At 46.9% G+C, this 27091-nt stretch overlaps 1 protein-coding gene across 1 annotated transcript; it reads right to left on the reverse strand.

Annotated features, from left to right (window-relative positions):
* Positions 1–5191: 5191 nt before the first annotated feature.
* Positions 5192–26111, reverse strand: LOC145337504 (putative G-protein coupled receptor 139). Its single transcript, XM_080182293.1, has 4 exons — positions 25931–26111; positions 15527–16431; positions 6544–6701; positions 5192–5252 (listed from the first exon to the last, which is right to left on the reverse strand). The coding sequence occupies exons 1-4, from the start codon at positions 26109–26111 to the stop codon at positions 5192–5194; spliced, it is 1305 nt and encodes a 434-aa protein (XP_080038419.1).
* Positions 26112–27091: the final 980 nt, after the last annotated feature.

The following is a 27091-nucleotide window of genomic DNA, read 5'->3' on the forward strand; positions in this document are numbered from 1 at the left end:
ACCTCCCACTCATCAACTCTGTCTAAGTTTCTCGCTGCCGCACAAAAAAAAACAACATAGTTAGGGAATAATGCACCATGGATATATACTCATCCCACTAGTTCCATTAGAGATTAAAAAAAGGATGCCAACCAACTCATAGAAAAACTACAATGCAGAAGGGGTTCATTGATCCATCGACAATCCTAGCCAGGCCCTATCCCCGAACTCCCACATATGTACCCTGCTAATCCCCGTAACATACATATCACGGGACGCTAATTGGTAATTTAGCATGGCCAATCAACCAAATGTTGGACTCTGGGTGGAAATCGGAGCATCCGGAGGAAACTCACACAGAGAATTCCACACAGACATTGATCCAAGCTAGGAATCAAACTCAGGTCCCTGGAGACATGAAACAGGAGTGCTAACCATGGTGCCACCATGCTGATGACTCAACAACAGCTTCTTCTTGCTGCCAGCAGGCGTTTGAATGGATCAATATGGCATCAAGTTGATCTTTTCCTCCACCCTAGCTATAACTGCATTACATTCTGCAATCTCTTATTCTCTATCCTTTGTCTGTAGAACACTCAACAAACAACCCTTTTCACCGTATACGAATATATATGACAACAATAAGACAAATCAATTCAAATCAAACCAAACCAAATCAGTCTTTCACATCTCAAGCTGGAACATCAGCACGATGTGCCCTGGCCTTACCAATGAACTTACGCAGATTGATGACGTGCACAGGATTGCTGTGATCGAGATAAATTTACAAGGGTCAATGTGACTCTGGGGAGCTGCGAGAAACTGGACCTCCTCAATGTGAAGAATGCTTTCCAGAGAAACACGACACGTTCTTGTAACAGGAGAAATCCTAACAGGCAATGTGTGAGAATGGAGCTGGTTTCAAAGTAAACAAAAAATCATCACTGGTGATGATGGAATCCCGGGATCCCTGATGCTGTGAGGCAGCTGTGCTAACCATTGTGCTCTACTGCCATCCTACAAGGTGTCCTGGAGACATCCAAGATCACGCCCAAGACGGCATCATCACTATGTCCATGATTGGAAATCATGATGATTGGAAATGAATCTGAGGGATAGAATTAATCTCCACTTTGAGAGGTAAGAGTTGATGAATAATAGTCAGCATGGCTTTGTCAAGTAGAGATCATGTCTACAATTTGCTTGAATATATTTAGGAGGTGATTGCTTAAGTAGATGAGGGAAGTGCAATCGATGTAGTCTAAATGGACTTCAGAGAAGAATTCCCTCATGGGAGACTGAACAGGAAAGTAACAGCCGATTGGATCGAGGGCAATTTGGTAAATTACATTCAATATCGGCTGAGTGGCAGGAGGCAGAGGGTGATGGTTGAATGTTGCTTTTGTGACTGCAAGCCTGTGTCCAGTGGGATTACACATGGATCGATGCTGGGTCCCTTGCTGTTTGTAGAGTACATGGTGGTCTAGACATGAATGCGTGAAGTATGAGCAGAACTTTCACAGGCACCAACCACAATCCCACCCGGCCCGTTCCCCATAAAAATCTTCATTTCGACAGACAGATTGGGGCGGCACGGTAGCACAGTGGTTAGCATTGCTGCTTCATAGCTCCAGGGTCCTGGGTTCGATTCCCGGCTCGGGTCACTGTCTGTGTGGAGTTTGCACATTCTCCTAGTGTCTGCGTGGGTTGCTTCCGGTGCTCCGGTTTCCTCCCACAGTCCAAAGGTGTGCGGGTTAGGTTGATTGGCCATGCTAAATTGACCGTAGAACCATAGGTTAGAGGATTAGTGGGTAAAATATGGAGGGATTTGGGGGTAGGGCCTGGGTGGGATTGTGGTCGGTGCAGACTTGATTGGCCGAATGGCTTCTTTGTGTACTGTAGGGTTTCTATGATTTCTATGACTTGCAGCTGTGTTCCCAACCATGTACCAAACCTATGTGGTTGCAAATACACCACTCAGATACACAAGTGAGGTCTTGCTGTAAACAATAAAAATGGATTCTGCAGCCTGCTGACTGGGTGGGTGATAAGCAGTGAACTGCTATATGTTATATGTCGAGGGTAAAATGGATTCTGTCTCAAACTTTTACTCATGAAGGAATAGTGCTTGAAAATAGTCAATGAAAAGTCCCAGCAAACAGAAGACATCCCAGCCCATGGGCCCTGAGACAATTGTCAGTGGCTGAAAGAAATAATAACTGGACACAGAGATTCAACAGAAACAAGAGCAGCAAACCGAGTACAGTAAATGACAGGGAAATCAACACAGTTAAACAGCCTTTCTAGCAAGAGAAACTGAACACAGGGGAGCGGACTTTACAGCCTCACTCTCCCTGAAGCTGCAAAATCCCTCCCGTGTTTAACAGACCCTCCCATGCTCCGGCCCTCGCCTGCTCCGAATCCCTGGCAGTCAGGCCGGTAAAATTCCAGCCAGGGACTTACCCGGAACACCAACAATAGCCAGGAGGGGATAGTAAAAGCATTGAATCACGTGCAGTAGATATCGAATCCGACCAAATAATGATATCCATGAGCCATCTTCAGTAAACCAAGAAATCCAGTATGAGAAACTCCTGTCCTTGGTTGGAACATCAAAATCCATTGTTCCCAGATTCTGATCCATTGTGGAAACATTCCAATTGATTGTTCCCAGATTCAGATCCATTGCTGTAACATTCCAATTGATTGTTCCCAGATTCAGATGCATCGCTGGGAGATTCCAATCCACTGCTCCCAGATTCTGATCTCTCCTCTCCCTCTCCCTTTCTCCACAGCCGCTGATCTCTGTTAGTTTGAAGTTGTCGCTCCCGCTGACTCAATGAGACAACACATTGAACAGAATCCCTTATTAATAGAAGAGGGAAAACCCTCCAGGCAGGCTAATCGGCTCCATGGAGACTCACATCAATTACAGTCACTAAACAAACAGCTTCACTTTACCCCATTCAATCCAACACTTTTTATACCCAAAGTAGAATATTTACAGCCTAGATGGGGTGTTGATGGTCAGGGAAATTTGGAAACAATGGAGGGTCAAACCATAACTCTCTCAATATTCATTCGATATAACAGAGTCTCTCTGCTCGGCTTCATTTCGAGAGAGATAGAATACAACAGCAGGGGTGTACTGCTGAGGTTTTGTAAATCTTTGTTCAGACCACATTCCGAATATCGTCAGTACTTTTGGTTCGGGGGGAGGGGGGGTTTAGTGAAGTCGGGTAGCACGGTAGGTGCAAAGTTGAAGGGCCGATGGGCCTGTTCCGACGCTGTAATTTTCTTTCTTTGTCCTTTTCGGCCCCATATCTAAGGAAGGATGTGCTGGCCTTGGAGAGGGTCCAGAGGAGGTTCACAAGAATGGTCTGGTGAATAAAAGACTTGACGCACGAGGAGTGTGTAAGGACTTTGGGTCTGTACTCGATGGAGTTTGAAAGGATGAGGAGGGGGGATATCAATGAAACTTACAGAATAACGAAAGGCCTGGATAGAGTGGATGTGGGGAAGATGTTTCCAATAGTAGGAGAGACTCGGGCCCGAGGGCACAACCTCAGAGGAAACATCAATAGTCCACTCATTCGTTGGAGTGAGCAGAGTGAAGGTTGCACAGAGTAAAGGTAAGCGATTGCCTTTGTAAAGATTTTTGCGGGACTTTTAACTGTAATTCTGCTTTAAAAGTTAGACAGGAAGTGGCCTCGGGGCTTTGTGGGAAGGGATTTTTCTACTGCACAAGGTATAAAAGGAGGATTGCTGTAGACAGCGGGCAGCGTCGGGAGCGGGCAGCAGAGTGAGCTGTAAGGGCTTTGGATCACAGGACTTGGGAGAAAAGGGCAAGGTAAATCTAAATTCTTAACTGTGTTTAGAAATCACTAGGAGACTGTGATGGAGGGACATGTGATGTACTGTTTCTGTATGATGTGGGAGCTGGTGAACCCCAAGGTCTTTCCCAGTGACCGTGTCTGCAGTAAGTGCTGGTTGCTTGAAGAGCTCCAGCTCAAAGTAGACGAGCTGAACTCTGAGCTTCAGACACTCAGGCTCATCAGGGAGAGGGAGTGTAACCTGGATAATGGGGTACAAGAGAGATTCACACCCCCTAGACTGGCTAACTCTGAGGGTCAGGAACAAGAGGGTGCTGGTGAGGGGAGGAAGGGTGAGAGGAAGGAGGGGGGAGTGGGGAGGAAGGAGGGGGGAGTGGGTAGGAAGAAGGGGGGAGTGGGGAGGAAGGCTGAGAGGAAGGAGGGGGGAGTGGGGAGGAAGTGGGGGGGGTACCCAAAGGCCTCGGCCTCTCAATCTGCACAACAGGTTTGAGGACCTTGCTCCCAGTGTGGACAAGAATGAGGGCTGTAAGGTTGACGAGCAAACTGCCCAAGGTACACTGGTGCACACAGAGGATAAAGAGGAAGAAGTAAAGAGGAATGTCTGGAAATCCACGGAATCCATCCAAGTCCCATAGTTGCGACTCCAATTTCAGATTTAATCTGTTAAGGATTCAGATACGTGCACCACAACAACTGAATCTATCCCCTCCAGCTCCACTTTTCCCAGCAACCCAGAGAAGATGTCCTGAACCGGGGCACCAGTCAGGCAACACAGCCTTGGGGACTCTCCATGCTGGCCACAGAGGAAAGTGTCTATTCCTCCTGTCGAACTATCCCCATTTACAACAACCTTTCCCTTTCCTCCTCCCTCTTGAATGGCTCCCTGAACCACAGTGCTATGGTTAAGTTGCTCATCCTCGTTGCAGCCCTCATCCACGTCCGCAAAGGTCACACATCTGTTTCTTTAATCATTTGAAGGATAGGGGTGTCCCTGGCTGGCCAGCATTTATTGCATGTCCCTAGTTGCCCTTTGAGGGCATTGAGAGTCAACACCATTGTTGTGGCTGTGGTGTCACATGTAGGCCAGACCAGGTAAGGTCGGCAGGTCTCATTCCTTAAAAGGACATTAGTGAACCAAACAGTTTTCTGGATTAATAGTCGAGTGACAATACCATTCGTTCATCATCTACACTGAGACAAGCCCAAGGGCTGAGGCTCCTTCAACACTACCTCCTGGGTTCCTCACCAAGACTTGCTTGGAGTCATACTCTCCTGTCCCTGATCCCTCACCAAATGTGATGTAGTTATTCTTTGGGATGTGAGTACCTCCTGAAACACAGTGTCTCGCTAACTCTCCGCTCCCTAGTGTGCCACAGCGTTCAAAGCTCAGACTCCACCTCATCAAATCTGAATTGGTCTTCCTCGAGCAACCAACATTTCCTACAGATGTGTACACAAGCAAACACAAATGGGACCGCAAGCTCCCACATCATGCAAGTACAACACATTACCTGGACCTGCCTTTGTATTTTATCTACGTTTTCTATGTTTTTAATCTTGTTGTAATTTTCTACTTTAAGCTATGTTCTCAATAAACGTCACAAAAAGTATCCCTCCAGCAAAAATCTAAACCTGCTTGAATCTGTAAGGATGGGAAAAGGGCATTTCTTTCATTCATTTTTGGGAAACAGAGTTCTCAGGATAGCCAGCATTTATTGCCCATCCCGAGTTGATGTTGGAGAGCGGTTGGGAGTTAAACACATTGCTGTGACTGTGGAGCCACATGTAGGCCAGACCAGGCAAGGACGGCAGATTTCCTTCCCTAAATGATATGAGTGAACCAGGTGAGTTTTCGCAACAATCAGCAATAATTTTATGTTCATCAGCAGATTTTTCATTCCAGATATTTTTTATTGAGTATGAATTCCACCAGCTACCATGTTGACATTCAAGCCTAGGTTCCCAATGCATTAAAAATATCGGGATCTTTCCTGATGCTGTGACATCAGCAGGGAGCTGCTCAGAAAATTCCCGCAGTGTTCCTTCCGAGGACTGACTCACCAATCAGCTGCTTCCATTGGTCCCACAACATTTTCTGAACATTTAATGTCTGGCTGACACCTGCTCACACTGGACCTGATGGGAAGGCAGTAAGCGACACAAGACAGAGCAAAACATCTCCAGCCACTTCCCTAAACTCCCACACTTACCCCAACTCTCAGAGTTTCACTCTTTGTAGCTTGCACTCTGTGGGCAGATTTAACAGGCCCAGTTTGGAAGTTTATATTCGTGCCTGAACCTGTTTGAAGCCATTGAACCCCTTCCCATCTAGGTCTGAGTCACCGCCAAGGGCTGACTTCCTTGGAAATCTTTTCTGAAGTTTCAATTCTCCATTCGGTTCCTCCTGCTCAGAACTCCCACTCACTTGACGAATGGACAGCCTGTTCCAAAAGCTTGTGGCGTTTGCTGCGAATAAACTTGTTGGACTTTAAGCTGGCGTTGTGAGACTTATTTCTTCTTTGATTAACTCATCCAGTTACGGGACCCATTCTGAATCTGCACCTCCCATTAGCAGGAACGTTGACTCTATGAACGGACTGGCACTTTCCACGTACAGCTGCATCTGTGGCCGTCCTGGCTATTTGCAAGTGCAAAGAGTAGTGACTGGTTATAGTTCCCCTTGTTGATATCACCAATACTGACCCACCTCTGCAAATATCTGTATCCATACCTGGCCACCAGACACGGCAACTGAGAGGATTTTAAGTTTGTCACTCCTGGGCGGCCGTGGTAAGTTTCAGCCAGGATGGGATAGTGAACCTGGCTCAGGACGACACTCTTGAAATCCATGGCAGTGTGCCACCTTCCGCAGTTAGCTGCTCTCTGCCACTACAATATGTGTACAATTCAGTCTGGAACGGCCGTTTGGACACCCACATCAGCACTAGCTGCTTCCAATTATTGGGGACTGGGGAATTTTGCATCCACAGCCGAATATAATTGGCAGCCATTCAGATAATTTCACAAAAACGGTCACGGTTACCATCTCTTCCATCGGGGGTACAACTGTCTGTTAATCGTAGTCAACTCAAGGCATCTGCCTGAATGTTTCGGCCTCCTGGAGGGTGTTCCAACTGATACTAGTTGGCAGACACTCATAAAACCCACAGCTGGATTTGGGCCAATGTTATGGGCTGCACCATCATGCAGCTACTTCTGGAATTTCCTTGTCCAAACTATCACCGTAGATAAGGCGTCACAGTGGTTAGCACGGCTGCCTCACAACACCAGAGGCCTGGGTTCAATTCCTGGCTTGGGTCATTGTCTGTGCAGAGTCTGCACATTCTCGCTGTATCTGCATGGGTTTCCTCTGGTTGCTGCAGTTTCCTCCCACAGTCTGGGAGACTTGCTTGTTTAGGTGCATTGCCCATGCTCAGTTCTCCCTCAGTTTACCCAAAAAAGCATCAGAGTGTGATGACTAGACAATGTTTACAGTAATTTAATTGCAGTGTTAGTGTAAACCTACATTTGACACTTTATAAATGTTAAACTCCTTCTGAGTGTGAGCTGTTGAATGTCGCTGGGAATCCTCAGCTAGCTGTTAATTTAGGTGCAGGTCAATAAGTTCACAATTGGAAACAAGAATCCGAATGCCAGCTTTGAATTGTCGTCCTCAATCTGTGGGATTGGGTATTTATCCAGCTGCGAGAAACAGTTTACAGCTTATTTAAAATTTCCCAGTCAAAGTATTGTTTATTCATTCTTGAGACTTGGGTGTTCTGGCCAGCCAGCATTTATTGCCCATCCCCAGTTGCCTTTGCTGAGAGGGTAATGAAGTGTCCTGATCATGTAAGGGCGACAGATTTCCTTCCCTGGGACATTGGTGAACCAGTTTCTTTTTCCCAAAAATCGACAATAGTTTTATGGTCACCAGCAGATTCTGAATTCCAGATATAATTATTTTAATCCCACCATTAGCTGTGATGAGATTGGAACCCGTGTGCCCAAAACATTAGCTGAATTTCTGTATTAATAGTCGAGTGATAAAACCATCAGTCCATCATACCCACATCCTGAGTATACAGACCCTGATTTCCAGTAACCTAGATACACCATTAGTCTGCAGACCTCCCTGATTGGATAGCATTAACTGGCTCAATCAGGGAATTCATATTCCAATAGGTCCAGCTGATGGTTATCATAAAAGTCATTAAATAAATCTCTCTGTCGCTTTCTGTCTTCCTGTGCATCTCTCTGACTCTGTCTCTCTCTATATGTTGTTCTGTGTCTCTTATTGTCTCTCTGCTTCTCCCTCTTTCTCTCCCTCTATACTCTCTTCTTCTGTCTCTCCTGCTCCCTTTTAATCTCACTCTCCTTGTCCCGCTCTGTCTCCATCTCCCTCTCCCTCTCTGTCTCTGTCCCACTTCTCTTATCTCTCCCTCTCTATGCCTTGCTCTGCCTTTGGCTCTTGTTGTGTCCATTGAATGTGTTCAGTCTCATTCTTTTCCATTTGTTCCCGTGCTCTGTCTCTGTCTGTTTCTCTCTTCCTCTGACTATTTATCTCTGCCCTCCTTTCTGTCTCCCGTTCCCTCTTAGTTGCCCTTTTAAAGAAAGAAAGAACAAAGAACAAAATCAGCCCTGGAAACAGGCCCTTCGGCCCAACGAGCCCGTGCCGCCATCTCCACACCACCAGTCCCCCTCTCTACCCACGACCCCTATCTAATGTTTTATGTCCATCCAGATTGAGGGAAACTGATTTAGGGACAATTTATTCCTGCCAATCAGCCTAACAGCACATCTATGGGGTGTGGGAGGAAACCGGAGCACCGCGAGCAAACCCATGCAAGCACGGGGAGAATGCGCAAACGCCCACAGACACTGGCCCAAATCCATGCGTCTGCACAGCAATCAGTGATAGTCACTGAGCTGTCGTCTTGCCCAGTATCTTGTCCAGTTTAGGCACACACTAACGACATGAAGCACTAGGCCAATCTCAAACAACCAAGAGCAGCCCCAGTACGACCCATCGCCTGTACGCCCCTCTAGGGACACGAGGTGGACCAACTTAAAATCTGTGAATGAAAGAGAAAAAAAACATTATTATCATAATATACCCATTTACATTGCCAGGGACGCCCCAGTACTAATGACCCTTATTTAAAAAGTTCTCCTATATCCACCCATCTCCAACTCAGTCATGTGCCTGTCTAAGTTACTCTTAGTGGACTCGAGCATGTTTGTCTCCACCACCTTACTTGGCAGAGCATTCCATACCCCCACTACGCTCTGTGTGAATAACCTCCCTCTAATATCTGTGTTGTACCGCTCCCCCCTTACCTTAAGTCCATGGCCCTTTGTCCTACGTGTCTCTATTATAGGAAATACCTGACCTCTGTTTACTCTATCTATACCCTTCATAATCTTATATACCTCTCTTAGATCCCCCCTCAGTCAGCGTCTTTCAAGGGATAAGAGCCCCAATTTCTTCAATCTTTCCTCATACCCCAGTCCTTCCATACCAGGCAACATCCTGGTAAACCTCCTCTGCACTCTCTCCAGAGTCTCCACGTCCTTTCGGTAGTAAGACAACCAGAACTGTACGCAGTACTCCAAATGTGGCCGAACCAATGTTCTGTACAACTGCAACATTCGACTCCAGCTCTTATATTCTATAACCCTTCCTATAAAGGCTAACATACCATAGGCTTTCTTCACCACACTCTCCACTTGCACTGCCACCTTCAAAGACTTGTGCACTTGCACCCCCAGGTCTCGCTGTGACTCTATGCTCCTTACGGGCTTACCCTTTATCATATAACGCCCCCCTACATTATTGCGGCCAACATGCATCACCTCACATTTATCCGGATTAAACTCCATTTGCCACGTATCTGCCCAATCAACCAGCCTATCAATATCCCGCTGTATTGCCAGACACTGCTCCTCACTGCCCGCCAATCCAGCCATCTTGGTGTCATCAGCAAATTTGCTGATCACACCACCTACTCCCTCTTCCAAATCATTTATATGCACTACAAAGAGAAGAGGCCCCATTACCGAGCCCTGCAGCTCACCACTAGTGACAGACCTCCAGCTAGAAAAAGACCCCTCCACAATTACTCTCTGACTCCTCTTTGCAAGCCAGTTCTCTACCCATCTAGATACCTGACCACATATCCCATGAGCTTTAATCTTCTGTATCAACCTACCATGAGGGACTTTGTCAAACGCCTTACTGAAATCCATATAGACGACATCAACGGCTCGTCCTTCGTCAACCGTTTTTGTCACCTCCTCAAAGAATTCTACCAGATTCGTAAGGCAAGACTTCCCCTTGACAAAGCCATGCTGCATATCCTTAATCAGATCGCAACGCTCCAGGTGCGCATACATCCTATCCCTAAGAATCCTCTCCATCAACTTACCTACCACTGACGTTAAGCTCACCGGTCTATAGTTACCCGGGCTATCCCTCCTACCCTTTTTAAACAACGGTACCACGTTCGCTATCCTCCAGTCCTCTGGGACCTCACCTGTGTCCAAAGAAGAGACAAAGATTTGCGTCAGAGGCCCAGCAACCTCATCCCTCGCCTCTCTAAGCAGCCGAGGATAAATGCAATCAGGCCCCAGAGATTTATCAGTTTTAATGCCCTCTAAAAGCCCTAACACTTCTTCCCTCGTAATCAATATATCTTTCAATTGGTCTACCGCTCCCTCACTGACCGTACTAGACATCAAGCCCCTCTCGTTTATGAATACCGACGCAAAGTATTCATTCAGGATGTCCCCCATTCCCTCTGCCTCTCAGCACAATTCCCCACGTTTGTCCCTGAGAGGACCTATTTTACCCCTAACCACCCTTTTGTTCTTAAGATAACAGTAAAACGCCTTTGGATTCTCCTTAACCCTACCTGCCAAAGCCATCTCATGCCCCCCTTTGCTCTCCGAACTCCCCGTTTGAGATCCCTCCTTCTCTCTGTATTCCTCCAACGCTCTCTCCGTTCCCAGCTGCTTAGACCTGACATACGCCTCTCGTTTCTTCCTAGCCAGGTCTTCTATATCTCTAGTAATCCACGGTCCCCTAATCCTACCTTTCCCATCCTTTCTCCTAACCGGCACATGTCTCTCCTGCACCTTTTGCAGTTTTCCCTTGAAAGACTCCCACATGCCTAACGTGGTCTTGCCTTCCTACAGCCTATCCCAGTCTGTGTCCCTAAGCTCCTGCCTAATCCGGCTGTATCTAGCCTTCCCCCAATTTAGCACCCTCCCCTTAGGACAGCTCTCATCTTTTTCCATTCATATCCTAAAGTAGATGGAGTTGTGGTCACTATTAGCCACATGTTTACCCACCGCAACCTCAACCACCTGACCCGGCTCATTTCCCAGAACTAAATCTAGTATCGCCCCCTGTCTAGTCGGGCTATCTACATACTGTTGCAAGGATCCTTCCAATACACATCTTACAAATTCCTCCCCATCAGACCCCCCCCAGCTCTCGGCACCTTCCAATCCACCCCAGGGAGATTAAAATCTCCCACTACAACAACCCTATTCTTCCTACACTTATCCAAATCAGGCAGCCTATAGTACACTCCTAGCATAGTAATGGCCCCCTTCTTGTTCCTCAACTCCACCCACAAAGACTCAATTTCCAACCCCTCCATGTTATCCTCCCTCTGCACCGCTGTGATCCATTCCCTAAGAGTGCCACTCCCGCTCCTCTTTTCAACCCTCCCCTATCACGCCTAAAACACTTGTACCCTGCAATATTTATCTGCCAGTCATGTCCCTCCTTTAACCACGTCTCTGTCACTGCCACCACATCTAAATTCCTCGCGAACATCAAGGCTCTAAGTTCATCCGACTTTCCCGTTACACTCCTCTCATTAAAACAGATGCACCAAAGACCCTCAGTCCCTCTCGGATCCTCCTTCTCCTGGGGGATTTCCCTATCAACTAGGCTTACCCTTACCGTGATAGGTATGTCCCTGTCAGGCAAGGAGGAATTGGTAGGGCTCGGGAACCGTGGTGTACTAAAAAAGTTGATTCGTTGGTTAAATAGAAAAAGGAGGCTTATGTTCGGATGAGACTTGAGGGCTCGGGTAGTGCACTAGAAAACTTTAGATTGGCTAGGAGGGAGTGAAGAGTGAGTTAAGAAGGGCTAAGAAGAGGACATGAGAAGACTTTGGCAGATAGGATTAAGCAGAATCCTAAGGCGTTCTATAGGTATGTCAAGAACAGAAGGTTGGTTAGGGCAAGATTAGGGCCAGTTATAGACAGCAGAGGGAAGTTATGTGTGGAACCGGAAGAGATTGGAGAGGCATTCAACCAATATTTCTCTTCGGTGTTCACGCAGGGGGACAAGAATATAGCTGAGGAGGACACTGGGTTGCAGGGGAGTAGAATAGACAGTATTACAGTTGATAAGGAGGATGTGCTGGATTTTCTTGAGGGATTGAAAATAGATAAGTCCCCTGGTCCGGATGGAATCTACCCTAGGATCCTCTGGGAGGCAAGAGAAGTGATTGCAGAGCCTCTGGCTCTGATCTTCAGGTCGTCGTTGGCCTCTGGTATAGTACCGGAAGATTGGAGGTTAGCGAATGTTGTCCCATTGTTTAAGAAGGGGAACAGAGACTTCCCTGGGATTAATAGGCCGGTGAGTCTCACTTCTGTTGTGGGCAAGGTTTTAGAAAAAATTATTAGGGATAGGATTTATAGTTATTTGGAGAGTAATGAATTGATTGGAGATAGTCAGCATGGTTTTGTAGCGGGTAGGTCGTGCCTTACTAACCTGATTGAGTTTTTTGAGAAAGTGACCAAAGAGGTGGATGGGGGTAAGGCAGTTGACATGGTATATATGGATTTTAGTCAGGCGTTTGATAAGGTTCACCATGGTAGGCTTCTGCAGAAAATGCAGATGTATGGGATTGAGGGTAATCTAGGAAATTGGATCAGGAATTGGCTAGCAGATAGGAGACAGAGGGTGGTGGTTGATGGTAAATATTCGTCATGGAGTTCGGTTACGAGTGGTGCACCTCAGGGATCTGTTTTGGGGCCACTGCTGTTTGTAATTTTTATTAATGATCTGGATGAGGGTATAGTTGGGTGGATTAGTAAATTTGCTGATGACACCAAAGTCGGAGGTGTGGTAGATTATGAGGAAGGATGTCATAGTTTGCAGGAAGACTTGGACAGGCTGCAGAGCTGGGCTGAGAGGTGGCGGATGGAGTTTAATGCGGAGAAGTGTGAGGTAATTCACTTTGGTAGGAATAACAGATGTGTCGAGTATAGGGCTAACGGGAGGACTTTGAATAGTGTGGATGAACAGAGGGATCGAGGTGTATGTGTACATAGATCCCTGAAGGTTGGGAATCAAGTGGATAGGGTTGTTAAGAAGGCATACGGTGTCTTGGCGTTTATTGGTAGGGGGATTGAATTTAGGAGTCGCAGCATCATGTTGCAACTGTACACAACTCTGGTGCGGCCGCACTTGGAGTACTGTGTGCAGTTCTGGTCCCCACATTACAGGAAGGATGTGGAGGCTTTGGAGAGGGTGCAGAGAGGTTTACCAGGATGTTGCCTGGTATGGAGGGGAGGTCCTATGAGGAGAGACTGAGGGATTTGGGGTTGTTTTCGCTGGAAAGATGGTGGCTAAGAGGGGATCTTATTGAAACATATAAGATGATTAGAGGTTTAGATAGGGTGGACAGTGGTAGCCTTTTTCCTCGGATGGAGAAAGCTAGCACGAGGGGGCATGGCTTTAAATTAAGGGGGGGGTAGTTATAGGACGGATGTCAGGGGTAGGTTCTTTACCCAGAGGGTGGTGAGGGATTGGAATGCCCTGCCTGCTGCGGTTGTAAATGCGCCGAGTTTGGGGGCGTTTAAGAGATCCGTGGATAGGTTTATGGACGAAAAGGGATTGGTTTAGGTTAGTGGGTCATTGTTTTTTAACTGGTGGGCGCAACATCGTGGGCCGATGGGCCTGTTCTGCGCTGTAATGTTCTATGTTCTACGTTCTATGACATCCAACTCACTCCCAGTGCCTGAGCTCTCTCTCTCCTCCCCACCCCCCCTCCATACTAGTTTAAACCCTGCCTAAACACTCCAGCCAACCTCCCAGCTAAAATATGTGTCCCCTTCCCATTTAAGTGTTCCCTAACCCTCTTATACAAGTGCCCTTCCTTTGCAAAGACTTCCCAATGGTCAATAAAACTAAAACCTTCTGTCCTGCACCAATCCCTCAGCCACACATTCAGCTGCAGGATCTCATTATTCTTATCCCTGCTATTGCTGGGCACTGGCAGGAGCCCAGAGATCGCCACCCTGGAGGCCCTACACTTCAGCCTGGCCCCCAACTCCCTGAACTGCGTATGTATTTCCCCCCTACTCTTCCTTCCTATGTCCCTCTCTCCTACATGTATAATTACATCCGCCTGGGTCCCTTTGCCCTTCAAGACTTCCTCTACCCTCTCCGACACATCCTGTACCCCAGCTTCAGGGAGGCAGACCGCCATCCTGGAGTCTCACTTTTGCCCACAGAACCGCCTATCAATTCCTCTAACCCTCCTGTCCCCCACCACTATCTCACATCCAGCCCCCTTCCTTCCCTCTGAGGCATTTTCCTCTTCCCCTCGTGCCCTTTCCACCTCAGTTGGTGCCTTACCCCTGCTACCTTGAGAGACTACCCCTGGCGTAGCCTTTGGAACATTACTCCTCTTCTTTTTCCCCTTCCTAACTGTAACCCATCCATCCCCCCTCCTTGACTCTGAGATCCCCTCTTGAATCTGGTTCCTATTCATTCATGCCTCATTCTCCCTCACTAAAAATAAATCCTCCAGCCTCAGCTCCAGTTGCCTAACCCGGGCCCTCAAACGCTGCAACTCCAGACATTTGGTGCAGATGTGGACTCGCCGGAGATGCTGCGTCTCCAGGAACTCCCACATCTTGCACCTTACACAGCTGACACGTCTCCCCATGGACCCTGCCATTTATTTGACTACCCTCAGACCTGTGGACACACTTTGAAAAACTTGACCAGTAACTCACCTTGCCTAACCCTGTCTCGCCTAAGCCCTGTGAGCCAAAGCCCTTGCAGTACTCACTCAGCACCCACCTCACTCTGATGCCCACTCCCAACGCTGCCCGCTATCTACTGTGGCCTTGTTTTTATACTCCCTCACTCCCTTCCCAACAGCCCTTGTGCCTCGGACCCTCTATGGAAAGCACAAAGGGAAAAAACCCACAACCCAGCAAGTAATTTAAAAATAAACACAGAACACTCACAGTTTACACTCCCCAGGCACCAGCACACTGCTCCAGAGAACAATTTTCCTTCCATATTACATCTTCCCATGTATGTCCTGTCCCCTTTTCTCATTCCCTGTCTATCAGCCTTGCCATTTCCCCCTCTATCCCTATTTCTTTCACTCTGAGAGAATCTCTCTCTCTCTGTCCTTTATCTCTGTTTGTCTCTCTCTGTCTGTCTGTTTCTTTCCCTCTATCTGTTCAAAACTATTTCAAATGCTGTCTCTCTTCATGGCTTTGTGCCCTTTACTCCCTCTATCTATCTTTGTCTCTCTATCACTCTCACTTTTGCTTTCACTGCCGCCCCTCTCTCTCTCTATCTGTTACTCTTTCTGTCTTTGTGTGGCTGTTTGTTGTTTACAGTTTGAATGTCCAATAGGAAGAGTCAGGGATCTTGTAGTTGCATTTACTTCTGAGGCTGTAATGAGATGAATAATTGCAGTAAAGGGATATTTGAGCAGAATTATTAGCTGCTGTCTGAAGAGAGTCTGTGTCACAGCGTAAATGGCAGTGTTTGTACAACAACTCAAGAGTTGCAGCATGAAACCCAATTCCAGAACAAAACTTTCTAACCATACCGACTTATAGCCCAAATACTCCATCCGACTCCATATTGAATAAACCATTAACATTGACCATAACAGCATGAAATTGGCTGAGATAACAAACAGTAAAATGATGGATTTCCTTCGACTCTCCATCTCTGGGTCTCTGGAATTCTCCCCACTGTTGTGACACCGGAGTCTCCTGCGGGCTCTGCTGCTCACTAAAATGTGTCTGACAGTGAAAGCATTCAGCAGCAGAATCAGGGCGAATGGGACACACGGTGTTAAAATGAAGTGGAGGAACTCAATTATTCCCCAGACCGGAGATTTCACAACATCCCATGCGACATCACAAAACCAGGGATTGTTCACCAGCCGATATCCATTTAAAAACATAAAATACCAGAAAATGTTCTTTAAACAGCTCAGCACCGTCACTGTTCCCAGAACCACAGACGTCGATTTCTCGCTGCAATATTTACTTTTCAGCTTGGGGCAGCAAATGGCCACAAATCGATCAAAGGTGAAAGTGACGGTGAACCAGACAGAACAGTCAGTGGCTGCGTAAAGCAGGACAGCATGGATATTACACACAGGAACCGACAGCAGGAAATAAAACTGTTCCCAATAAACTATGGGAATGTGTCTCAATGTCAGGTCGAGGATAACGACCAGTAGATCCCCCACCGACATGGCCACCAGGTAACTAGTAACACATTTGGACAGACCACAGTTTCTCTTTGTCAGTGTCACAATTGTGATTATGTTCACTGTTAGGAAGGAAGATTAAGATTAAAATTAGACATCATTCAGGGGAAGATGTGACCATATAGACTAAGGATGGGTGAAAATAAAAACAATGTCCACACATACAAAATAACTTTTTTTAAAAATCCAGCTCGTCTTTTGGAGTGTAAGGGGAAAGAGGAGCATCCAGAAGAAACCCACACAGACACGGGGAGAAGCTCCAAACTCTGCACAATAAATGACCCAAACCAAGAATTGAACCCAGGTCCCGGACGCTGTGAGTCAGCAGTGCTAACCACAGTGTCACCATGCTGCACCATGGCGACAACACAATGGTATACATTTGGGAGAGAATTTTCAGAGAAGTTCACAACACTGATCCTCACTCAGCTACATGTAAATAGCCCTTCTACCTTGTGGGGGATTTGGAGGGTAAGAAGGCTGAGGGAGTAAACCCTGACAGAAATCCCTGTAGATGGTAATCAGTCAGACAGCTTACTGACAACCCCTGCAGCAGAACTGGTACCAAACAGTGCTGGTTCACCCTTGCCTCTGACTCATACTAACAGTTGACAGAGGGAGATCCCGATGCCTTGACCGCACAGAATCTCTATTATATTTACCCTGGGCTGTACCCTGGAGAGGAGACCACAGCATTGTTGCCAAATCAGTACAACACAGGAAGAAATGGTAATTTCACACTCGGTTGGCACAGGACACAACTGCCAGGGTTTGCTTTCAAGTGTTTGAGAAAACTTCAGTGTTCAGTGAATAGTGACCGTCCATAATTCCCAGTGGGTTTGCTGCTGCCCCACTGTGGTCTACTGGACCAGTGAAGGTCAGTGAGTCCTCTCTTGGCAGGAAGGTTGACAATCTGTGCAGCTGGCAAGAAAAACTCAACAATGGCCATTACCAATGACAAACCAAGCAGCCTGCCATAATGACAATCATCCAGTGAGAATGATATCCAATAATATGAAAGACATCAAAAGGTTAGTCAGGGCACGAATCAATTCCAGCCTCCCAGATTGCCTTGATCCACTACAGTTCATCTGCCTCCTCAACAGGTCCACACACACCATCTCCCTGGCCCAACATTCAACCCTGTAACACAAACTCATGTTTATCGACTACAGCTCAACCTTCAACATCATTATTCCTACTAAACTCACGTCCAAATCCATGGCCTGGGACTCGGCTTCTGCCTCTGCAGTTGGATCCTGAACTTCTAACCCACAAACAGCAATAAATAAGGAGAGGCAACAACACCTCTTACACAATCATCCTCAACAGCGGTGCCCGGCAAGACTGTGTCCTCAGCCCCTTACTGTATTCCTTGTATGCCGATGACTCAATTTAGAAGTTTTCTGATGACCCCAACGTACTGGGTCAGATCCCAAACAGTGATGAGACTGAGAACAGGGAAGAGTTGGAGAATCTGGTGAATTGTTGTGACCACAATCATCTTTTCCTCAATGTCAACAAAGCAAATCGACTTCAGGAGGTACCATGGAGTACATGCCCCTATCGACATCAATGGGTTGAAGTTGAAATGGTCTAGAGCTTCAGGTTTTAGGGTTCAGATCACCAGTAACTTTTTGTGTCCTTCCATGATGACTTTATCGTTAAGAAAGCCCATGAACACCTCTATTTTCTCAGAGGTCTAAGGACATTTGGCAGGTCAGCTACGACTCTCACCCACTTTTACAGATGCATCATAGATAATATTGTAGCTTGGTGTGGCTCATGCTCTGTCCCAGACTGCAACAAACTTCAAACTTGGTGAATGCAGGCCAGTCTATCACTCAAATCACCTCCCACTCATCAACTCTGTCTAAGCTTCTCGTTGCCTCGCAAAAACAACCAGCATAATTAGGGAATAATGCACCATGGATATATACTCATCCCACTAGTTCCATGAGTACAAATGCTTTAGTCGGAGTAGAGAAGAAGGTAGAAGGGGGGGTGGGGTAGCATTGCTAGTCAAGGACTGTATCACAGTGTCGGAGAGGAAGTTTGATGAGGACTTGTCAGTTGAGGTAGTATGGGCGGAGATTAGAAATAGGAGAGGAGAGGTTACCCTGTTGGGAGTCTTTTATAGACCTCCTAAAAGTTCTAGAGAGGTTGAGGAAAGGATTGCGGAGGCGATCCTGGTTAGGAGTGAAAGTAATAGGGTAATTGTTATGGGGGACTTTAACTTTACGAATATTGATTGGAATTGCTATAGTTCTAGCTCGTTAGAGGGGTCAGTGTTTGTACAAAGCGTGCAGGAAGGTTTTTTGACTCAGTATGTAGATAGGCCAACTAGAGGTGAGGCTATATTGGATTTGGTGCTGGGAAATGAGCCAGACCAGGTGCTAGACTTGGAAGTTGGTGTGCATTTTGGTGATAGTGACCACAATTCGGTTACGTTCACCTTAGTGATGGGAAGGGATAGGCATGAACCTCGGGTCAGTAGTTTTAGCTGGGGTATGGGTAATTATGAGGCTATTAGGAGTGAATTAGGAAGCATAGATTGGACTAGGAGATTACAGGGACTGGGAACGTCCGAAATGTGGAGTTTTTTCAAGGAGCAGCTACTGCGAGTCCTTGATAGGTATGTCCCTGTCAGGCATGGAGGAATTGGTAGATCTAGGGAACTGTGGTGCACTAAAAGAGTTGAGTCGATGGTTAAAAAGAAAAAGGAGGCTTATGTTCGGATGAGATTTGAGGGCTCAGATAGTGCACTAGAAAACTTTAGATTGGCTATGAGGGAGTTGAAGAGGGAGTTAAGAAGGGCTAAAAGAGGACATGAGAAGACTTTGGCTGATAGGATTAAGGAGAATCCTAAGGTGTTCTATAGGTATGTCAGGAACAGAAGGTTGGTCAGGGCAAGATTAGGGCCAGTTACAGACAGCAGAGGGAAGTTGTGTGTGGAACCGGAGGAGATTGGAGAAGCATTGAACCAATATTTCTCTTTGGTGTTCACGCAGGGGGACATGAATATAGCTGAGGAGGACACTGGGTTGCAGGGGTGTAAAATAGACAGTATTACGGTTGATAAGGGGGATGTGCTGGATATTCTTGAGGGGCTGAAAATAGATAAGTCCCCTGGTCCGGATGGGATCTACCCTAGGATTCTCTGGGAGGCTAGAGAGGTGATTGCAGAGCCTCTGGCTCTGATCTTCAGGTCGGCATTGGTCTCTGGTGTAGTCCCGGAGGATTGGAGGATAGCGAATGTTGTCCCATTGTTTAAGAAGGGGAACAGAGACTTTGCCGGGAATTATAGACCGGTGAGTCTTACTTCTGTTGTGGGCAAGGTTTTAGAAAAAATTATTAGGGATAGGATTTATAGTTAGTTGGAGTGTAATGAATAGATTAGAAATAGTCAGCATGGTTTTGTAGCGGGTAGGTCGTGCCTTACTAACCTTATTGAGTTTTTTGAGAAGGTGACCAAAGAGGTGGATGGGGGCAAGGCAGTTGACGTGGTATATATGGATTTTAGTAAGGCGTTTGATAAGGTTCACCATGGTAGGCTTCTGCAGAAAATGCAGATGTATGGGATTGTGGGTAATCTAGGAAGTTGGATCAGGAATTGGCTATCAGATCGGAGACAGAGGGTGGTGGTTGATGGTAAATATTCATCATGGAGTTCGGTTACGAGTGGTGTGCCTCAGGGATCTGTTTTGGGGCCACTGTTGTTTGTAATCTTTATTAATGATCTGGATGAGGGTATAGTTGGGTGGATTAGTAAATTTGCTGATGACACCAAAGTCGGAGGTGTGGTAGATTGTGAGGAAGGGTGTCATAGTCTGCAGGGAGACTTAGATAGGTTGCAGAGCTGGGCCGAGAGGTGGCGGATGGAATTTAATGCGGAGAGGTGTGAGGTAATTCACTTTGGTAGGAGCAACAGATGTGTCGAGTATAGAGCTAACCGGAGGACTTTGAATAGTGTGGATGAACAGAGGGATCTAGGTGTATGTGTACATAGATCCCTGAAAGTTGGGAATCAAGTAGATAAGGTTGTTAAGAAGGCGTACGGTGTCTTGGCGTTTATTGGTAGGGGGATTGAATTTAGGAGTCGCAGCGTCATGTTGCAACTGTACACTACTCTGGTGCGGCCGCACTTGGAGTACTGTGTGCAGTTCTGGTCCCCACATTACAAGAAGGATGTGGAGGCTTTGGAGAGGGTGTAGAGGAGGTTTACTAGGATGTTGCCTGGTATGGTGGGGAGGTCCTATGAGGAGTGACTGAGGGATTTAGGGTTGTTTTTGCTGGAAAGAAGGCGGCTAAGAGGGGATCTTATTGAAACATATAAGATGATTAGAGGTTTAGATAGGGTGGATAGTGATAGCCTTTTTCCTCGGATGGAGAAAGCTAGCACGAGGGGGCATGGCTTTAAATTAAGGGGGGGGTAGCTACAGGACGGATGTCAGGAGTAGGTTCTTTACCCAGCGGGTGGTGAGGGATTGGAATGCCCTGCCTGCTGCAGTTGTAACTGCGCCTAGTTTGGGGGCGTTTAAGAGATCTATGGATAGGTTTATGGACGAAAAGGGATTGGTATAGGCTAGTGGGTCATTCTTTTTGTAACTGGTCGGCGCAACATCGTGGGCCGAAGGGCCTGTTCTGCGCTGTAATGTTCTATGTTCTATGTTCTATGAGAGAAAAAAAGGCGTGCAGATATGTGCTAACCAATCCATAGAAAAAATACAGTGCAGAAGGGGTCCATTCATCCATCAACAATCCTAGCCAGGCCCTATCCTCGAAGTCCCACGTGTGTACCCTGCTAATCCCCCTAACACACGTATCACGGGATGCTAATTGGTAATTTAGCATCGCCAATCAACCAAATGTTGGACTATGGGTGGAAATCGGAGCATCCGGAGGAAATTCATACAGAGAATTCCACACATACGTTGACCTAAACGAGGAATTGAACTCGTGTCCTTGGAGACATGAAACAGGAGTGCTAACCATGGTGCCACCATGCTGATGACTCAACAACAGCTTCTTCTTGCTGCCAGCAGGCCTTTGAATGGACCTATATGGCATTAAGTTGATCTTTTCCTCCACCCTAGCTATAACTGCATTACATTCTGCAATCTCTTATTCTCTATCCTTTGTCTGTAGAACACTCAACAAACAATCCTTTTCACCGTATACTAATATATATGACAACAATAAGACAAATCAATTCAAATCAAACCAAACCAAATCAGTCTTTCACATCTCAAGCTGGAACATCAGCATGATGTGCCCTGGCCTTACCAATGAACTTACGCAGATTGATGACGTGCACAGGATTGCTGTGATCGAGATAAATTTACAAGGGTCACTGTGACACTGGGGAGCTGCGAGAAACTGGACCTGCTCAAAGTGAATGCTTTCCAGAGAAACACGACACGTTCTTGTAACAGGAGAAATCCCAACAGGCAATGTGTGAGAATGGAGCTGGTTTCAAAGTAAACAAAAAATCATCACTGGTGATGATGGAATCCCGGGATCCCTGATGCTGTGAGGCAGCTGTGCTAAACATTGTGCTCTACTGCCATCCTACAAGGTGTCCTGGAGACATCCAAGATCACGCCCAAGACGGCATCATCACTATGTCCATGATTGGAAATCATGATGATTGCAAATCAATCTGAGGGATAGAATTAATCTCCACTTTGAGAGGTAAGTGTTGATGAATAATAGTCAGCATGGCTTTGTCAAGTAGAGATCATGTCGACAATTTGCTTGAATATATTTAGGAGGTGACTGCAGAAGTAGATGAGGGAAGTGCAGTCGATGTCGTCTAAATGGACTTCAGAGAAGAATTCCCTCATGGGAGACTGAACAGGAAAGTAATAACCGATTGGATCGAGGGCAATTTGGTAAATTACATTCAAAATCAGCTGAGTGGCAGGAGGCAGAGGGTGATGGTTGAATGTTGCTTTTGTGACTGCAAGCCTGTGTCCAGTGGGATTACACATGGATCGATGTTGGATCCCTTGCTGTTTGTATTGTACATTGGTGGTCTAGACATGAATGTGTGAGGTATGAGCAGAACTTTCACAGGCACCGACCGCAATCCCACCCGGCCCGACCCCATAAAAATCTTCATTTAGACAGACAGATTCGGGGGGAGGGGGTGGTCACGGTAGCACAGCGGTGAGCATTGCTGCTTCATCGCTCCAGGGTCCTGGGTTCGATTCCCTGCTCGGGTCACGGTCTGTGTGGAGTTTGCACATTCTCCTAGTGTCTGCGTGGGTTTCCTCCGGGTGCTCCGGTTTCCTCCCACAGTCCAAAGGTGTGCGGGTTAGGTGGATTAGCCATGCTAAATTGCCTGTAGAACCATAGGTTAGAGGATTAGTGGGTAAAATATGGAGGGATATGGGTGTAGGGCCTGGTTGGGATTGTAGTCAGTGCAGACTTGATGGGCCGAATGGCTTCAAACATAAGAACACAAGAACATAAGAAATAGGAGCAGGAGTAGGCCATCTAGCCCTTCGAGCCTGCCCCGCCATTCAATAAGATCATGGCTGATCTGTCGTGGCTCAGTTCCACATTCCCGCCCTCTCCCCATAACCCTTAATCCACTCTCTTATCAAAAACCCATCAACCCGCGTCTTAAAAATATTTAGCGAGGCAGCCTCCACCACCTCAACGGGCAGAGAATTCCAGAGATTCACCACCCTTTGAGTGAAGAAGTTCCCCCTCAACTCCGTTCTAAACCACCCCCCCTTTATGTTGAGGCTGTGCCCCCTAGTCCTACTGTCCTTTCTGAGAGGGAAGAGTCTCTCCACCTCTATCCTATCCATCCCATTCATCATCTTATATGTCTGAATGAGATCTCCCCTCATTCTTCTAAATTCTAAAGAGTACAAGCCTAGTTTATTCAGCCTCTCCTCATAGCTCAACCCCCTCAACTCCGGCATCAGCCTAGTAAACCTCCTCTGCACTCCCTCCAAGGCCAAAATATCCTTGCGTAAGTACGGCGCCCAAAACTGCACACAGTACTCCAGCTGCTGCCTCACCAATGTCCTATACAGCCACAGCAAGACCTCCCTACTTTTATATTCAATCCCCCTCACTATGAAGGCCAGCATCCCATTCGCCTTCCTGACCACCTGCTGCACCTGCAAGCTGGGTTTTTGCGACTCATGCACAAGGACCCCGAGGTCCCTCTGCACCGTCGCCTGCTGTAGTTTTTCGCCACGTAAGTCATAATCCTTCCGACCATTATTCCTACCAAAGTGAACCACCTCGCGCTTGCCAACATTAAATTCCATTTGCCAGTTCCTGGCCCATTCGACCAGCCTATCTAGATCCTTCTGTAGACTCTCCACTCCCTCCACACAATTTGCTGTTCCACCAATCTTGGTGTCATCAGCAAATTGCGACACCCTTCACTCGGTTCCCTCCTCCAGATCATCTATATAAATGGTAAATAGCTGAGGCCCCAGCACCGACCCCTGGGGCACTCCACTAGTCACCAACCGCCAATCCGAATAGCACCCATTGAGCCCCACTCTCTGCCTCCTATTTGACAACCAATCCTCTGTCCACTCTAACACCCTACCCCCAACTCCATGTCCACTGACCTTCTGCAATAACCTCTTGTGAGGTACCTTGTCAAACACCTTCTGAAAATCAAGAAAGACCACATCAACCGGCTCTCCTTTATCCACCGCCCTAGACACATCCTCCTAGAACTCCAGTAAATTTGTCAGACACGACTTCCCTTTAACGAAACCGTGCTGCGTCTGCTCTATCAAGCAATTCATAACAACATAAGAACATAAGAACACAAGAAATAGGAGCAGGAGTAGGCCATCTAGCCCTTCGAGCCTGCCCCGCCATTCAATAAGATCATGGCTGATCTGTCGTGGCTCAGTTCCACATTCCCGCCCTCTCCCCATAACCCTTAATCCCCTCGCTTATCAGAAATCCATCAACCCGCGTCTTAAAAATATTTAGCAAGGCAGCCTCCACCACCTCAACGGGCAGAGAATTCCAGGGATTCACCACCCTTTGAGTGAAGAAGTTCCTCCTCAACTCCGTTCTAAACCGCACCCCCCCCCTTTATCTTGAGGCTGTGCCCCCTAGTCCTACTGTCCTTTCTGAGTGGGAAGAGTCTCTCCACCTCTATCCTATCCATCCCATTCATCATCTTATATGCCTCAATGAGATCTCCCCTCATTCTTCTAAACTCGAACAAGTACAAGCCTAGTTTATTCAGCCTCTCCTCATAGCTGAACCCCCTCAACTCCGGCATCAGCCTAGTAAACCTCCTCTGCACTCCCTCCAAGGCCAAAATATCCGTGCGTAAGTACGGCGACCAAAACTGCACACAGTACTCCAGCTGCGGCCTCACCAATGCCCTGTTTGTAATTTTTATAAATGATCTGGATGAGGGTATAGCTGGGTGGATTCGTAAATTTACCGATGACACCAAAGTGGGAGGTGTGGTAGATAGTGAGGAAGGGTGTCTTAGTTTACGGGGGGACTTGGACAAACTGCAGAGCTGGGCTGAGAGGTGGCGGATGGAGTTTAATGTGGAAAAGTGTGAGGTAATTCACTTTGGCAGGAATAACAGATGTGTGGAGTATAGGGCTAACGGTAGGACTCTGAGAAGTGTGGATGAACAGAGGGATCTCGGTGTATGTGTACATAGATCCCTGAAAGTTGGGAATCAAGTAGATAGGGCTGTTAAAAAGGCATACGGTGTCTTGGCGTTTATTGGTAGGGGGATTGAATTTAGGAGCTGCAGCGTCATGTGTCTCCTAGTGTCTGCGTGAGTTTCCTCTGGGTGCTCCGGTTTCCTCCCACAGTCCAAAGGTGTGCGGGTTAGGTTGATTGGCCATGCTAAATTGACCGTAGAACCATAGGTTAGAGGATTAGTGGGTAAAATATGGAGGGATATGGGGGTAGGGCCTGGGTAGGATTGTGGTCGGTGCAGACTTGATGGGCCGAATGGCTTCTTTGTGTACTGTAGGGTTTCTATGATTTCTATGACTTGCAGCTGTGTCCCAACCATGTACCAAACCTATGGGATTGCAAATACACCATTCAGATACACAAGTGAGATCTTGCTGTAAACAATAAAAATGGATTCTGCAGCCTGCTGACTGGGTGGGTGATAAGCAGTGAACTGCTATATGTTATATGTCGAGGGTAAAATGGATTCTGTCTCAATCTTTTACTCATGAAGGAATAGTGTTTGATGTCACATGTCTATGAAAAGTCCCAGCACACAGAAGACATCCCAGCCCATGGGCCCTGAGACAATTGTCAGTGGCTGAAAGAAATAATAACTGGACACAGAGATTCAACAGAAACAAGAGCAGCAAACCGAGTACAGGAAATGACAGGGAAATCAACACAGTTAAACAGCCTTTCTAGCAAGAGAAACTGGACACAGGGGAGGGGACTTTACAGCCTCACTTTCCCCGAAGCTGCAAAATCCCTCCCGTGTTTAACAGACCCTCCCATGCTCCGCCCCTCGCCTGCTCCGAATCCCTGGCAGTCAGGCCGGTATAATTCCAGCCAGGGACTTACCCGGAACACCAACAATAGCCAGGAGGGGATAGTAAAAGCATTGAATCACGTACAGTAGATATCGAATCCGACCAAATAATGTTATCCGTAAGCCATCTTCAGTAAACCAAGAAATCCAGTATGATAAACTCCTGTCCTTGGTTGGAACATCAAAATCCATTGTTCCCAGATTCTGATCCATTGTTGTAACATTCCAATTGATTGTTCCCAGATTCAGATGCATCGCTGGGAGATTCCAATCCACTGCTCCCAGATTCTGATCTCTCTTCTCCCTCCCTCTCTCTCCACAGCTGCTGATCTCTGTTAGTTTGGAGTTGTCGCTCCCGCTGTCTCAATGAGACAACACATTGAACAGAATCCCTTATTAATAGAAGAGGGAAAACCCTCCAGGCAGACTAATCGGATCCATGGAGACTCACATCAATTACAGTCACTAAACAAACAGCTTCACTTCACCCCGTTCAATCCAACACTTTTTATACCCAAAGTAGAATATTTACAGCCTAGATGGGGTGTTGATGGTCAGGGAAATTTGGAAACAATGGAGGGTCAAACCATAACTCTCTCAATATTCATTCGATATAACAGAGTCCCTCTGCTCGGCTTCATTTCGAGAGAGATAGAATACAACAGCAGGGGTGTACTGCTGAGGTTTTGTAAATCTTTGTTCAGACCACATTCTGAATATTGTCAGCACTTTTGGTTCGGGGGTGGTTTTAGTGAAGTCGGGTAGCACGGTAGGTGCAAGGTTGGAGGGCCGAAGGGCCTGTTCCTACGCTGTAATTTTCTTTCTTGGCCCTTTTCGGCCCCATATCTAAGGAAGGATGTGCTGGCCTTGGAGAGGGTCCAGAGGAGGTTCACAAGAATGGCCTGGTGAATAAAAGACTTGACGCATGAGGAGTGTCTGAGGACTTTGGGTCTGTACTCGATGGAGTTTGAAAGAATGAGGAGGGGGATATCAATGAAACTTTCAGAATAACGAAAGGCCTGGATAGAGTGGATGTGGGGAAGGTGTTTCCAATAGTTGGAGAGACTCGGGCCCGAGGGCACAACCTCAGAGGAAACATCAATCGTCCACTCACTCGTTGGAGCGAGCGGAGAGAAGGTTGCACAGAGTAAAGGTAAGCGATTACCTTTGCAAAGATTTTTGCAGGCTTTTTA

This window comes from Carcharhinus amblyrhynchos, unplaced genomic scaffold, assembly GCF_965287045.1.
Source record: "Carcharhinus amblyrhynchos unplaced genomic scaffold, sCarAmb.v2.hapA scaffold_51, whole genome shotgun sequence".
Taxonomy (NCBI): domain Eukaryota; kingdom Metazoa; phylum Chordata; class Chondrichthyes; order Carcharhiniformes; family Carcharhinidae; genus Carcharhinus; species Carcharhinus amblyrhynchos.

Excerpts from the sequence above, each read along its gene's own strand:
- LOC145337504 (XM_080182293.1), bottom strand. The coding sequence starts at position 26,111 with ATGGATCAGAATCTGGGAACAATGGATTTTGATGTTCCAACCAAGGAC. Across the intron at positions 6,702-15,526 it reads ATCTCATTACAGCCTCAGAA|TGGCAGAGAGCAGCTAACTG; the intron begins GTAAATGCAACT and ends CACATATTGTAG. Across the intron at positions 5,253-6,543 it reads TTGCCGTGTCTGGTGGCCAG|GAAATGTTGGTTGCTCGAGG; the intron begins GTATGGATACAG and ends ACACATCTGTAG.